Consider the following 16,153-nt stretch of genomic DNA (forward strand, 5'->3'; position numbering starts at 1 on the left):
GTGAATGGCTATCCAACTACAGAAACAGTTTCTCCTCCCTTGGTGTTCACACCTCAACTGCTAGCAGAGCACCTCACCCTCCCTGACTGAACTAACCTCGTTAACTCCACACTGATATATACCTGCCTCTGGAGATTTCCATTACTTGCATCTGAAGAAGTGAGGTTCTTACCCACGAAAGCTTATGCTCCCAGTACTTCTGTTAGTCTCAAAGGTGCCACAGGACCCTCTGTTGCTTTTTACAGATTCAGACTAACACGGCTACCCCTCTGATACTTGACACCATACCTTTCGTAGCAGCAGCTCAATAATTGCTTTGGCTACTTGCATGACAGCAGCCCCCTCAGTAGATTTGCCCACTCCAAATTGATTCCCGACTGACCGGTAGCTGTCTGGCGTTGCAAGCTTCCACAGGGCTATCACCACTCACTTCTCAACTGTGAGGGCTGCTCTCATCTTGGTATTCTGGCGCTTCAGGGCAGGGGAAAGCAAGTCACAAAGTTCCATGGAAGTGCCCTTACGCATGCGAAAGTTTCGCAGCCACTGGGAATCGTCCCACACCTGCAACACTATGCAGTCCCACCAGTCTGTGCTTGTTTCCCGGGCCCAGAATCGGCATTCCATGGATAGAACCTGCCCCATCAACAACATGATCTCCAAAGCGCCAGGACCCGCGGTTTGAGAGAAGTCTGTGTCCATGTCCATGTCCATGTCCTCATCACTCTTGTTGCCGCGCTGCTGTCGCCGCCTCCTCCTTGCCTCGTTTTTCTGGTCCTGGCTCAGCATAAACTGCACGATAATGCGCGAGGTGTTTACAATGTTCATGACTGCTGTCTTGAGCTGAGCGGGCTCCATGCTTGCCGTAGTATGGCGTCTGCTGTGTTCACCCAGGAAAAAAGGCGCGAAACGGTTGTCTGCCGTTGCTTTCATGGAGGGAGGGGTGAGGCTGTACCCACAACAACCTGCGACAATGTTTTTTGCCCCATCAGGCACTGGGATCTCAACCCAGAATTCCAATGGGCAGGGGAGACTGCGGGAACTATGGGATAGCTATGGGATAACTACCCACAGTGCAACGCTCCGGAAATCGACGCTAGCCCCGGTACATGGACGCACACCGCCGAATTAATGTGCTTAGTGTGGCCGCATACATTCGACTTTATACAATCTGTTTCCAAAATTCGAATTCTGTAAATTCAGATTAATCCTGTAGCGTAGACATACCCTTAGTGATTTACAAGAGGTCAGACAGGGAGGCTGTGGAAGAGCCTGGAATTGAATCCAGGTCTCCTGAGTCACAGGGCAGAGCCTGAAACACAAGAGCCCTCCTCGCTTTTTTCTACTATAGTGACAGACCCCACAGAACACTCCTAGACCATAAATTACGTCATTAACCCTCACTGAGCCCCAGAACCCAGCCCCTCTCACTACCAGGAACCATCACTTCACAGAGACCAACCACAGCCAGGAAGAGACACCAGGAACAATGCCCTCCTTCCAGGAGTTTGGCACATTGGCACAAGAGGGAGCCCTTAGTGAAGGCACTAACAACAGCCAGACCCAATCCCAGATCCATGACACTGGACTAGGGGGTCCTCACAACACATTTTTGGTAGCCTCAGAATGCGGCCACCAACTCTTGCTGGTGGCTGCTCTGACAATTTTCCCTAAAATACTTAATTAACTTTAAGAAAAACAAATAAATATGCACATGCACATGTCCAAATCATTGTAATTTATTTATGTAGGAGGTTTTTTGCAGACTCAATAATAAAAATGTACAGTTGTCTCTATTCTTTACTGGACCTAAACAGAATAGAAACACAAATAAGGTGCTTTGCATGTTCTTGTCTTTTTTGTTGTTGTTTCTTTTGGGGGTTTTTTTGGTTTTCTTTAGATTTACTAGCTAGTAAGTCCGCTGCTGTGAAAAGTGATACTTGTATATTAACATCACTTTTCACAGCCTCACAGCTAGCTAATAAGTCTGCTGTGAAAAGTGATATTAATAAACAAATACAAATACACCTCTACCCCTATATAACGTGACCTAATATAACACGAATTTGGATATACCACGGTAAAGCAGTGCTCGGGGGGGGCGGGGGAGCTGCGCACTCCGGTGGATCAAAGCAAGTTCGATATAATGCGGTAAGATTTTTTGGCTCCCAAGGACAGCGTTATATCGAGGTAGAGGTGTATCCCTTTTCACAGCAGATTTACTCAGCCCTGGCAAGCCCAGGAACAAATTAAATCCTGGACGGAGACGTGGGTAGGGAGGTGCCAGGGGCAATGGGGAGGGGGAGGGGGCAGTGAGTCCAGGGGACAGCGCCTGAAGTCCCAGGACTGAAGTCTGACCCCAGCACCTCCAGGAAGGTGGGAACTCACTGGCTGCCTGCTCCTCCAGTGTTTGTCTCTCCAAGAGGCTGTGGCTGCACTAGAAGCGCGCTATATATGCTGCTGTAGTGTGTCTGGTGAAGATGCTCTATGCTGACAGGAGAGCACTCTCCCAGTGGCATAATTACTCCACCTCCAAGAGAGGCAGAAGCTATGTTGGCCAGAGAGCGTCTCCCACCAACATAGCACTGGCGTGGACAGCAGTTAGGTCAGTGTAACTTGCCTCGCTCAGGGGATGTCTTTTTCACACCCCCTGAGCGACATAAGTTAAATTGACTTAAGCGGTAGCATAGACCTGCCGTAAGTGTATTTGAAAATCTGGCCACTGGGGACTTAGGCAAGAGCCAAGTCATGAGACACTTGTCCATCTGTGAGATGGCAGAGGGCTCAGAGTCCCCAGAAGTTGGAACTTGCCTTGGGAAGGAGGAGTAGAGAGTGAATTTGTCGCACTTGAAAACCTTGGTTATGGGAAGAGTAGCATCATCATGTCCCTGAAGCTTCTGTTCTGTGGGAGTGGATGTGGGAGGGACAGTCTATCACACACAGGAGCTAGGGGCTGATCCTCCTGATATCTGGGGGACCAATGAAGACTCCTGCACAGAAACCAGCCCCGGTGCTTTAGAGACACCTGCAGCATCTACTTCCCAAGGGGCTATACATCCTTACCCAGTGAAGTCACAGTCTCATAATTCTCCCGCATGACGTCCCGGTAGAGGGCTCTCTGACCCAGGTCCAGTAGAGCCCATTCTTCCTCAGAGAAATACACAGCCACTTCCTCGAAGGTCACCAGCTCCACTGCAGTCATTTCCCTTCCCTGTCTCTGGAGGGCATGGGACAACCTGGAGCAAAACGTGGGTGTTATTCTGCAGCCTGTCAGCATGAGGAGGGTGCCGGGGGAGGTTTCAGTTCCCCCCAGTTCTTTCCCTGCTGACAGACATTCTAGACGCCGCCATTCTGGGGCAATACTTGAGACAAGATATTAAAAAAACCCTCTAAAGTTAGATTGCAAATCCCTATGGTCTGGGATTCAAATTGCTGAGCCAGCAAACTGTAGCTTCTGAAAGTGATGTGTGTTTATGTTCAAGAGAAAGATGCCAAAATGTAACTAGAACAGAGGTTTGGGGGCCTAAATTTAGGCTTGACAATAATGAGGCCAGGTAAATTGTGGGCAAAGTGAAGTGAGACAGTTCAGAAGCTGGTTCTTCATTCAACTTTCAGAAATAAATTCACCCAAGAGCGAGACTGTCCACTGTAAAGATCAACATAGGAACTGCCAGAGTGGTAGAAGCGAGGTTCATCTAGTAACACTGAACATGTTATAAGCATCTGAAAAGGGTCCTTTAGACTAAAATTGTGCATCCAACAGTGTCACTGTGTGCTCCAGCAGTCATGAAAGAGCAGAATCCAAGGAGCCGCTTTGGCTGGGGGGGGGTCCCCCTGACACTGTCCCCAGGGCAGCACATTCCCCCAGCAGCGCCGGGACTAGGCAGAGGCAGGAACTAGCTTTTCTGCTCCCTGTCCTTCACTTTGTCCAAGGAAAGACAATCTGCTTGACTTTCTGCGGGGTGCTGCAGGGAATGTAGCTGGGCAGGGTGAGAACCGGGAATCTCCCTCCCCACTGACTACTCCTGCTGCCCCTGCCAGTCTCTCCCCGTCTCCCTCCTGCCCCCTCCCCTCGGGGGCTGGGAGACTCGATCGCTGGCCCGGTCCCGGGGCGTTCGCTCTCCTGGAGCTGGCTCGGCTCCTGCAGGCGCTCAGGGGGGCAGAGCCTAGGGGGTGTCAGGGAGGGCAGCAGCCCTGGGACTTGCAGGCCCCCGCCCGGGAGCAGAGCTGGGGCGAGGAGGGGCCGTTGGTGCAGTCACTTTCCTGCCCGGCCCCAGCCCTTTCCCCCAGGTCTCTCCCCTCACCTGCAGGCTCCGGCTCAGGGGCTGGTGTCGGCAGAGCCCGGGGCTGCCCCAGGGGCTGGTTCCAGCCCCCGGAGAAAGACCCCCGGCTGGGCACAGGGGCGCTAAGGAAGGGCTCTCCCCGCACACACCCCGCTGGGGAGCAGCTGATCAGTCCGGGTTCCGGGATTGCAATGGATGGAGGCGGCGGCAGCAGCTTCTGACCCAGGAAGTTCAACCCCGACAGTGCAGGGCAAAGAGACAGAGCAGTCGCCTCCCTCCTATAGCCAGAGCCGGGCAGTGACTACAGCTACTGAGCCCCCCTGCTGTAGTGAACATGCGCACACAGGAACTGCTGAGCCCGCTGCCCCACAAGTGCCAGAACTGGAGCACCACCGCTATACTCTGCGCTGCCCTCGCTCCGACTCTGATTCTGCTGCCTGCTCTGTGCAGGCCAGGGGTTAAAACGGCGCAAAGGGGCAAATCGAGGCGGGGGGTGGATGGACAGGGTCTGAGAAGGGGATGGAAAGTGACTGGCCCCAGGCTCAAGCATCTGGAAGCAGGTTTAGTATAGGGGCTGAAGGGCAAAATCAGGGGGGCAGGAGAGGAGGAGCTGGGGTTAAGCCCAGGGGCAGATCTGGATTAATCTTTTGTGGTCCCGGCGCCAAACGTATTTGTGGGCCCCGATGGAGGCAATGGAACATGGTGTGGGGAAGTCAGTCCCTGGACTGAAGGGTTGGCCAGGGGCAATGGGGCATGACACGGCAAGGCAGCCCCGCTCCATCCAGTGTGAGGACACTGTTTACGAACTGGCAGTTGCCAGACGGATACTAGCCCACCCGGCCCTGTGGTGCCTGCGTGCCCCTTCTCCATAGGGATGGGCCCAAGCCGTACTACACAACCCCCAACGCCCCCGATTCCATATGCCCAGCGCCCCCAATACACAGCACCCTGCACACACCACCCCTGCTTCGCGCACTCCCACCCTCAGTCCAACCACAACTGCCCATCAATCCACACAGACCCCCCCACTTCCTAGTGCTCCAACACGCACAGATCTCCCCCTCCCCCACTGCCCAGTGTCCTTCCCCACAGCCCCACCACCACATCTACATAGCACCCCCCTAACAGACCCCCACTGCCGAGAACCCCAAAGCAGACAAACTTTCCCCACTCCCCAGCACCTCCTACCCCCTCACATCCCAGCATCCCCCTCACAGACTCATTCCCCCATGCCCTGCCCCCAGACCCTGCTGAGCCAGGATAGAGCAGGGATCCCCCCTCCCAGCACAGTGCTAGGGGGCAGGATAGCTGAAGCTCGGGAGCACAGAGCGATCCTGTCCCAATGGGCCCCACCCAGCCCTACCCACCTGGTGCTGGTGCTGGTGCTGCCCGTGGCAGAGGAGGCGTTTCCTTGCATGGGCGGGGGGAGGGGCAGCCACCAACTTCCCCAGCCCACTGCTTCTGCAGAGTGGCAGGGAGAGGCGGGCCCCGCCTCCTGGGAGCCCGAAGCAGACAGTCACCAGCCCAGAGTGGCAGCGGCTGAGGGCTCCTGTCCGCCCCCATCTCTGCTGGCGATGATGGGGGGCAGAGAGGGGCCCTCAGCTGGCTGCCAGCCGAGAGGAGCAAGCAGTGGATGGGAGGAAGGGTCATGGGGTGGAGAGGAGCCAGCAGGTAGGGCCAGGGGGTGGAGAGAAGCCCTGGGCCAGGCAGCCAAGTGGGGCAAACGGTGGGGAGAGGAGCCGGGGAGTGTAGAGGTGCCAGCTGCTCTGGGTGCAGTTGTTATGCTCATACAAAGCACACGGGATCTTAAATACACAGCATTTATTGAGAATACCACAGTTAGCATACGCTTTGTAGACACACACACACACACACACAATCTAATGGCCAGTTACATTGAGCACGAGTGTGGAGTCTGGGTTCGGTCGGTCGCGATCCGATGCTCCGAGGCTTTGCAGGACTGAACCCAGAGTTCCATGGCAAAACACCCCAGCTTTATAGTTGTAAATTCCCATTTGAGTCCATGCATTTTGTAATGTCATCCTGTAATCATTAGTCCTTAAATGGTGTTATCATTTGATGGTTATTGTTGGGCTTTCCATCGTTATCTCTTATTTGTTGTCTTGCCTTCGGGGGTGCCTGCCTCACCTCTGAGGTCGTCAGTGCTGCTAACATGTTTAACATCGGATACAATGGATGTTTTCTGATTGTCTCCTGGTCTTTCCAAGTCTCTCACTTCTTCTTGACCATCTGGACATTTGTGATGGCTTTCACGCCTTATCTTTTCTTGATGCATGCATTCCTCATTCACACAAACAATCTCTTACAGAAACCTTCAAAGGTATACAGACAGCAGTATTGTATATTCAGCAGAATACATTGTAAATCAAGCCTTGCTAAATTTTATAACTAAAACAATTCACATTGGGTCTTCAGGCCCTCAACATTCCTCTAATCTTCTTAACATAGATACAATAGAGAATCCTGTCTCTTACTTCCTAATTTGTAATACATATAGGAAACCATAGTAGCTTTATAACTTATTCTAAAACAAAAGGGTGACCATAATCACTCATAAGGATTGTTCTGGTCTGTCATTCCTTTCTGCTATTCAAAAGGGGTGGCTGACAGGATGAAATCAAATCATACATTACTTCTCATAGTACATTATAAAATCCAGCTCCTACACAGTGCATACAGACAGATCAGTTTTAAACTTCATCTATGGCGGCTCACTGGTGCAGCATTTATTCACAGAAAATCAGTGGAAAAGAACTAAACCAATAAAAATAAATAAATTATACTAATTAAAGCAATAAACAAATGCAAGCTTCTAGAAAAAAATTACAGGTTCAAAATACTAATAGCTAATTACTTTAAATCAGAGAATGTACTGTATGTATTGTACTGCACACATAAAGAAAATGAAACAACATGCACACTACTATGTAAAGCAAAATAAACAACCGACCAAAACTAAATACCCCTTTTTCCCCTAGCTGATCAAGCCTGCATTTCCAGTCCTGTCGAACCAAACAAGTGCCACCATGGCTAAACAACAAAGTAAAAGAAGCAGTGAGAGGCAAAAAGGCATCCTTTAAAAAGTGGAAGTTAAATCCTAGTGAGGAAAACAGAAAGGAGCATGAACTCTGGCAAATGAAGTGTAAAAATATAATTAGGAAGGCCAAAAAAGAATTTGAAGAACAGCTAGCCAAAGACTCAAAAAGTAATAGAAAAAAACAAAACAAAATTTAAGTACATCAGAAGCAGGAAGCCTGTTAAACAACCAGTGGGGCCACTGAATGATTGAGATGGTAAAGGAACACTCAAGGACAATAAGGCCTTTGTGGAGAAACTAAATGAATTTTTTGCATTGGTCTTCATGGCTGAGAGTCAAGTATCAGAGGGGTAGCCGTGTTAGTCTGAATCTGTAAAAAGCAACAGAGGGTCCTATGGCACCTTTAAGACTAACAGAAGTATTGGAAGCATAAGCTTTCGTGGGTAAGAACCTCATTTCTTCAGATGCAAGGCAATGCAAGATTCTTACCCACGAAAGCTTATGCTCCCAATACTTCTGTTAGTCTTAAAGGTGCCACGGGACCCTCTGTTGCTTATGGCTGAGAGTGTGAGGGAGATTCCCAAACCTGAGCCATTCTTTTTAGGTGACAAATCTGAGGAATTGTTCCAGATTGAGGTGTTTCTAGAAGAGGTTTTGGAACAAACTGATAAACTAAAGAGTAATAAGTCACCAGGACCAGATGGTATTCACCCAAGAGTTCTGAAGGAACTCAAATGTGAAATTGCAGGACTACTAACTGTAGTCTGTAACCTATCATTTAAATCAGCTTCTGTACCAAATGACTGGAGGATAGCTAATGTGATAACAATTTTTAAAAAGGGCTCCAGAGGTGACCCCGGCAATTACAGGCCGATAAGCCTGACTTCAGTACCGGGCAAACTGGTTGAAACTATAGTAAAGAACAAAATTGTCAGAAACATAGGGTATGTCTACACTACGAGAGTACTTCGATGTCACTTAAATCGAATATGTGGAATCGATATTACAAAGTCGAACGTGTGTTTCCACACTAAGGACAGTAATTCGACTGTGTGAGTCCACATTAACGGGGCAAGCGTCGACATTGGAAGCGGTGCACTGTGGGCAGCTATCCCACAGTTCCCGCAGTCCCCGCTGCCCATTGGAATTCTGGGTCGAGCCCCTAATGCCTGCTGGGGGAAAAAATGTGTTGAGGGTGGTTTTGGGTAACTGTCGTCATCCAACCGTCACTCCCGCCCTCCCTCCCTGAAAGCGCCGGCGGGCAATCAGTTTGCGCACTTTTCTGCTGAGTGACAGCGCGGACGCCACAGCACTGTGAGCATGGAGCCCGCTGCGACCATCGCTGCAGTTATGGCCGTTGTCAACACCTCGCACCTTATCAGCCACCTTTTCCAGAGGCGGATGGTGAGAAATTGGGTGAGGAGGCTACGGCAGCGCGATGAGGACATGAAGTCTGAGAGTGGCACAGACCTGTCACAAAGCACGGGACCCCGCGCCGTGGACATCATGGTGGCAATGGGTCATGTTGATGCCGTGGAACGGCGATTCTGGGCACGTGAAACAAGCACTGACTGGTGGGACCGCATAGTGCTGCAGGTCTGGGATGAATCCCAGTGGCTGAGAAACTTTCGCATGCGGAAGGGAACTTTCCTTGAACTTTGTGAGTTGCTGTCCCCTGCCCTGAAGCGCAGGGACACCCAGATGCGAGCAGCCCTGACTGTCCAGAAGCGAGTGGACATAGCCCTCTGGAAACTTGCCACACCAGACAGCTACCGGTCAGTCGCGAACCACTTTGGCGTGGGCAAATCTACCGTGGGGGTTGTTGTGATGCAAGTAGCCAAGGCAATCATTGATGTACTGCTGTCAAAGGTAGTGACCCTGGGAAACGTGGAGGTGATCATAGATGGCTTCGCAGCGATGGGATTCCCGAACTGCGGTGGGGCCATAGATGGAACTCACATCCCTATCCTGGGACCAGACCACCAGGCCAGCCAGTACATTAATCGAAAGGGCTACTTTTCCATGGTGCTGCAAGCACTGGTGGACCACAGGGGACGTTTTACCAACATCTACGTCGGATGGCTGGGCAAGGTTCATGACGCTCGTGTTTTCAGGAACTCTGATCTGTTTAGACGGCCGCAGGAAGGTACTTACTTCCCGGACCACAAAATAACTGTTGGGGATGTGGACATGCCTATAGTGATCCTCGGGGACCCAGCCTACCCGCTAATGCCATGGCTCATGAAGCCCTATACAGGCACCCTGGACAGTGAAAAGGAACTCTTCAACTACCATCTGAGGAAGTGCAGAATGGTGGTGGAGTGTGCTTTTGGACGTCTCAAGGGGAGATGGAGAAGCTTATTGACTCGCTCCGATCTCAGCGAAATCAATATCCCCATTGTTATTGCAGCTTGTTGTGTGCTCCACAATCTCTGTGAGAGCAAGGGGGAGACCTTTATGGCGGGGTGGGAGGTTGAGGCAAATAGCCTGGCTGCTGATTACGCCCAGCCAGACAGCCGTGCGATTAGAAGAGCCCAGCGGGACGCGCTGTGCATCCGGGAGGCTTTGAAATCTAGGTTCCTGAGTGAGCAGGGTAACCTGTGACAATTTTGTTGGTTTACAGAGAAGCTGAACCTGCCCCCGTTTCTTTACCCAGTGACTGTTCACAATCCTCTCCAGTTTCATACCCCGTTCACCCCGTTCACCCCCTTCCAACCCACGTTTAAAATTAAAATCACTGAAAATTTGTTAATGAACAACGTTTTATTTATTACTGTTTTCGCGGTAAAGTGTTGAAACTGGGACACAGACTGTGGTGGGGAGCGGGTGTAGTGTACTGATGCAAAGGACGCTTCTAAACTCGAGGAATGCCAGGCTCCTGCTTCTACAGTTGTCCGCACTAGCGGACTGATTGTTTGAATGGAGCCAGCCACCCCTCCTGTTCGGGACTCTGTGTGTGGGGGCTATGTGACTTTGTGGCAGGGGGAGGACGGTTACAGATTCCCTGCTGCGTGGGTCTGTGATCCAGGATAAGGACCGCTGCATAAGATCTGTAACCGCCCTCCCCCGCCACAAAGTCACATAGCCCCCCACCCCCCCAGACAATGAAAACCACCTCCCAGACTGACCAGGGTGCCTAGTGACTGCACTGTGTGTGTGACCTGCTGCTGAACCTGCCCCCGTGTCTGTACCAACCACCTTTCCCCCCCTTAAAACAGACTGTCCTCTAAAAAAACATGATGGAAACAGCAATTAACAGAAACGTATTTTTTATTAGCAAATGGACAGTTAGGGGATGAAACTGGGATGGGGGCTTGGGTGATGCGGGAAGGAAAGGACTTAGCAAATTTTGGGGAATGACAGCCTTCTGCCACTTGAGCAGTCTGCAGGGGTAGAGTGACAGTTTTCACGGGCTCTGCAGCCCCTCCTTCTTGGTACTTTGAGTGAGGGGGGTATGGGACTTTGTGGCGGGGGACAGTGGTTACAGATAGACTGCAGCGGGGCTCTGTCCTCCTGCCTCCGGTCCTGCAGAACATCCACAAGGCGCCGGAGCGTGTCCGTTTGCTCCCTCATTAGTCCAAGCAGTGTTTGAGTCGCCTGCTGGTCTTCCTGCCACCACCTCTCCTCCCGTTCGCTGTGTGCTCACTGGTATTGGGACATGTTCTCCCTCCACTGACTCTGCAGTGTTGCCTCGGCTCGGGAACAGCCCATAAGTTCTGAGACCATGTCGTCCCGTGTCCTTTTCTTTCTACGCCTAATCTGCGACAGCCTCTGGGAGTCTGATGACAGGGTAGGTCGGGAGACAGCCACAGCTGTGGGATGGGAAAAAGGGAGTGAATTCCTCAGAAAGATAAATTTTTGGGTGAACAAAGAAAATAGTCTTTCTCTGTGAACAAGACCATGCACAGCACCTATCACATGCGCACTCAGGACAAGGTCGAATTTTTGGCCTTCGCATTCAGTCCCTGGGGTCTTGCAGTGCAGATCACAGAATCGGAACAGCACAGCGGTATTTGGGTAGTGGGCTGACATGGTAAGCCGTAGACTTGTGGCAGCTTAAAACTTTAATAATAGCACTGCCCTACTTTCACGTTCAAAGCAATGCTCCTAGCGTTGGCCAGTTCCTGCTGCCAAGAATCCGGCAAGCATGAACTCTGCCCCTGTCCCACCCTTCGCGGCTGTCCCCGGGAAAGATCCCTCTATGCTGCCCCTCTCCCGCCTCCACCGCATGGCTGTAAACCGGCAGTTACAGTTCTGTAAAGGAACAGGGAAGCAGTCCCAATACTAACATTCCTCTAATTCAAAGCAGGTCACCATGAGCGACATCACTCTGATGCGTATTTCAGACAGCGACAAAGAACGCATGCTTCGGGAAAGCCTCCAAAGACCAGGGCCGTATGCCGCTATGCTGTGCAAGGCAATGATACCGGAGTACTTGATGGTAGCCTGGCGCGGAAACGTTTCATACTACAGAGGACACAACAAGGCCGCTCTCCCAAGGAACCTCATGCAAAGGCTTTCCAATTACCTCCAGGAGAGCTTCATGGAGATGTCCCATGAGGATTTCTGCTCTATCCCCGGACATATTGACCGAATTTTACTGTAGCTGCACTGGCAAGGGCTAAACAGTACAGCGCCTAGGGCAAACCAATCAAGATATACTGGACATTGTTAGATTTTTTTGCAGCAGTTGCACTGCCAAAGACTAGAACTTTAAGTGCCTAGGACAATCTAATCATGAAAAAGCCACAGTTAATATTAATATTCTTTTCAAAATAAATGTTTACATGTTTAAACCACTTACCGGCTGATCCTTCCCCTGATTCTGGGTCCGGGTTAACGCCTGGGGACGGTTGGTACGGGATCTCTGTGAGGGTGATGAAGAGATCCTGGCTGTCTGGGAAATCAGCGTTGTAAGCGCTGTCGACTGCCTCATCCTCCTCATCTCCTTCCTCATCTTCCCCGTCCACTAGCATCTCAGAGGAAGCGGGAGTGGACAATATCATATCCTCAGAGTCCACGGTCAGTGGTGGGGTAGTAGTGGCGGCTGCACCTAGGATGAAATGCAGTGCCTCATAGAAACGACATGTCTGCGGCTGGGATCCGGCGCGTCCATTTGCCTCTTTGGTCTTCTGGTAGCCTTGTCTCAGCTCCTTGATTTTCACGCGGCACTGCGTTGCATCCCGGCTGTATCCTCTCTCCGTCATGGCTTTTGAGATCTTCTCGTAGATCTTTGCATTCCGTCTTTTCGATCGCAGCTCCGAAAGCACGGACCCATCGCCCCACACAGTGATCAGATCCAAGACTTCCCGATCAGTCCATGCCGGGGCCCTTTTCTATTCTGAGATTGCATGGCCATCTCTGCTGGAGAGCTCTGCATCGTTGCCAGTGCTGCTGAGCTCGCCAAGATGTCCAAACAGGAAATGAGATTCAAACTGCCCAGACAGGAAAAGGAATTCAAATTTTCCCGAGGCTTTTCCTGTGTGTCTGGTCAGAGCATCTGAGCTCGGACTGCTGTCCAGAGCGTCAACAGAGTGGTGCACTGTGGGATAGCTCCAGGAGCTATTACCGTCAATTTCCATCCACACCTAGCCTAATTCGACATGGCCATGTCGAATTTAGCGCTACTCCCCTTGTTGGGGAGGAGTACAGAAGTCGAATTTAGGAGAACTCTATGTCGAACTAAATAGCTTTGTTGTGTGGGCGGGTGCAGAGTTAATTCAATTTAGCGCTGCTAAATTCGACATAACCTGCTAGTGTAGACCAGGCCATAGATAAACATAATTTGTTGGGGAATACTCAACATGTTTTTGTAACGGGAAATCATGCCTCAGCAATCCACTAGAATTATTTGAGGGGGCCAACAAGGGGGGACAAGAGGGATCCAGTATTTAGATTTTCAGAAAGCCTTTGACAAGGTCTCTCACCAAAGGCTCTTAAGCAAAGTAAGCAGTCATTGGATAATAGGGAAGGTCCTCTCATGGATTGGTAACTGGTTAAAAGATAAAAAACAAAGAGTAGGAATAAAAGATCGGTTTTCAGAATGGAGAGAGGTAAATAATGGTGTCCCCCGGGGGTCTGTACTGGGCCCAGTCCTATTTAACATATTCATAAATGATCTGGAAAAAGGGGTAAACAGTGAGGTGGCAAAATTTACAGATGATGCAAAACTACTTAAGATAATTAAGTCCCAGGCCGACTGCGAAGAGCTACAAAAGGATCTCTCAAATCTGGGTGTACTGGGCAACAAAATGGCAGATGAAATTCAATGTTGATAAATGCAAAGTAATGCACATTGGAAAACATAATCCTAACTATATCTATAAAATGATGAGGTCTAAATTAGCTGTTACCACTCAAGAAAGAGATGTTGGAGACATTGTGGATAGTTCTCTAAAAACGTCCACTCAATGTGTAGGGGCAGTCAAAAAAGCTAACAGAATGTTGGGCATCATTAAGAAAAGGATAGATAATAAGACAGAAAATATCATATTGCCTTTATATAAATCCATGGTACGCCAACATCTTGAATACTGCCTGCAGATGTGGTCGCCCCATCTCAAAAGATATATTGGAATTGGAAAAGGTTCAAAAAAGGGCAACAAAAATTATTAGGGGTATGGAACGGCTGCCATATGAGAGATTAATAAGACTGGGACTTTTAGCTTGGAAAAGAGATGACTAATGGGGGATATGATAGAGGACTGGTGTGGAGAAAGTAAATAAGGAAATGTTATTTAGTCCTTCTCATAACACAAGAACAAAGGGCCACCAAATGAAATTAATAGGCAGCAGTGTTAAAACAAACAAAAGTATTTTTTCATACAAAACACAGTCAACCTGTGGAACTCCTTGCCGGAGGATGTTGTGAAAGCCAAGACTATAACAGGGTTCTAAAAAGAACTAGATAAATTCAAGGAGGATAGGTCCATTGATGGCTATTAGCCAGGATGGGCAGGGATGGTGTCCCTAGCCAGTGTTTGCCAGAAGCTGGGAATGGGCGAGAGGGGATGGATCACTTGATGACTACCTGTTCTGTTCATTACCTCTGTGCACCTGGGATTGGCCACTGTTGGAAGACAGGAAGGATACTGGGCTAGATGGACCTTTGGTCTGACCCAGTATGGCCGTTCTTATGTTCAGTCGCTCTCCATGGCAGCCGGGCGCAGAGTGTGGCAGAGTTGCTTCTGCCTGAGAAAGCCTGGCTCTGAGGCAGCAGCGGCCCACTCCCTGCCCAGGCTCTGCTGCTGGGGACAGAGGCCAAATGAGCTGCCCCCCGACCCATCAAGCATGCTTGACCCCTGACACTGCCTCACAGCCAGGCTCTCTTTACACATTCAAAACTTTCAAGCCTTTTGTGGCTTATGTAAAATTAGTATCAGAGTAAAAAGAAAACAACAGTACACATGAACTCTCTTAGATTTCCAATAACAAATACACACTCACACATGTGTATTAAGCAAAAGAATCATTAATATTTACAGTGAAATACCTGTTAAAACTGTAGGTATTACTACTAAAAATTTAATTCCATATGGTGTGACGTTCCCCTCTGGTGTTGTCTGGACCTGTGATCTGCTAGGCCTCTCCAATCCTTGACTCTGGGAGCCAGCCTTACCCTACTCTGCTGTGAGAACCCCCACTCCTGGGCTGTTCCCGCACAGCCTCTGGCATGTAAGCTGCTCCCAGCTACTTGTAACCGAATGACACTAGCCAATATCTCCGGTCCCAGAAACAAGCCTAGGAACCTCCGTCTTGCAGTGTCTAGTTATGCTCACTGGATACTGCAAGCTTATATAAGTTGGTCAATTTAACAAAGAAATTGGTATGTACCAGGCTTGTTATCCCAAGGGGAGTCTCTGACACACTTCAAACCAAATGCACTGCTTCAGGTAGAATAAACAAACAGATTTATTAACTATAAAGGTAGATTTAAGTGATTATAAGTCAAAGCATAATAAGTCAGATTTGGTAAAATGAAGTAAAAGCGAAATGCATTCTAAGCTGATCTTAACACTTTCAATGTCCCACAGTCTGGCTCTCCAGCCAGGCTCTCCTCTTTGATCAGTGGTTCAGTTGCTTGGTGGTGATGGTGTCTGTAGATGTAGGTGGAAGAGAGGGAGCATGGGAAAATGTCTCTCCCTTTGATCATGTCCTTTCTTTCCTCTTGGCTTTGCCCCTCTCCCCCACCCTCTTCAGAGTCAGGTGAGCATTACCTCATTGCAGTCCCAAACTGCCCAAAGAAAGAGGGTGACTCTCTCAGGGATCTAACAGATTCTTTTGTTGCTGCCTAAGACAGTGTCCATTGTTCCTGTGAGACTGGGCTGGGTTTGTCCCATCCATGCCCTGACGAGGTGTGAACTGCCTCTCTGTTCTTGGAGAGTTTTTGCATGGCTTGCTTTAAGCTATGAGGATATATTTTCAGCCCCATAACTATATACATGAAATTATAACCTATAACCTTCCTATAACAAGTAATTGTTACAGTAATAACAACACTATAACAACAATGCTCAGTGCATTATGAGCCTTCCAAAGACACCCAACATGACAAACTTTGCATTGGATCCCACACAATCATTTCATAAAGATGAACATGGAGGTGTAGGGTACAGAGCGTCACATATGGCCATACAAATTTAAAATGAAAGGTGTGTGAATAATGTATAAAGATAATATCCCCCTCACCACCACCATCAGTGGGAAAAGTAACAGGTTCTCTGCTGGACAAGGGCCTTGAAGCTTGGCATGAGTTCAGTTAAAGCAAGATAGCCCAGACTGCCCTCCCCAACCCGGTTCCCCTCCACTAACTCCC

General features: G+C 49.6%; 1 protein-coding gene and 1 pseudogene across 1 annotated transcript in view; one reads left to right on the plus strand and one right to left on the minus strand.

The window, feature by feature from the left end:
- LOC117887148 (zinc finger protein 883-like) overlaps positions 1-4,531 on the minus strand; it is a 13,802-nt gene extending 9,271 nt beyond the window's left edge. The window contains exons 1-2 of the mRNA XM_034789439.1: positions 4,302-4,531; positions 3,061-3,233 (exon numbers count right to left, since the gene is read on the minus strand). Of these exons, the coding sequence (XP_034645330.1) occupies positions 3,061-3,199 (139 nt within the window). The 5' untranslated portion in view covers positions 3,200-3,233; positions 4,302-4,531. The remainder of the gene's footprint in view (positions 1-3,060; positions 3,234-4,301) is intronic.
- LOC117887133 overlaps positions 1-16,153 on the plus strand; it is a 154,460-nt pseudogene that overhangs the window by 63,631 nt on the left and 74,676 nt on the right.

Source organism: Trachemys scripta, chromosome 14 (assembly GCF_013100865.1).
Source record: "Trachemys scripta elegans isolate TJP31775 chromosome 14, CAS_Tse_1.0, whole genome shotgun sequence".
NCBI lineage: Eukaryota > Metazoa > Chordata > Testudines > Emydidae > Trachemys > Trachemys scripta.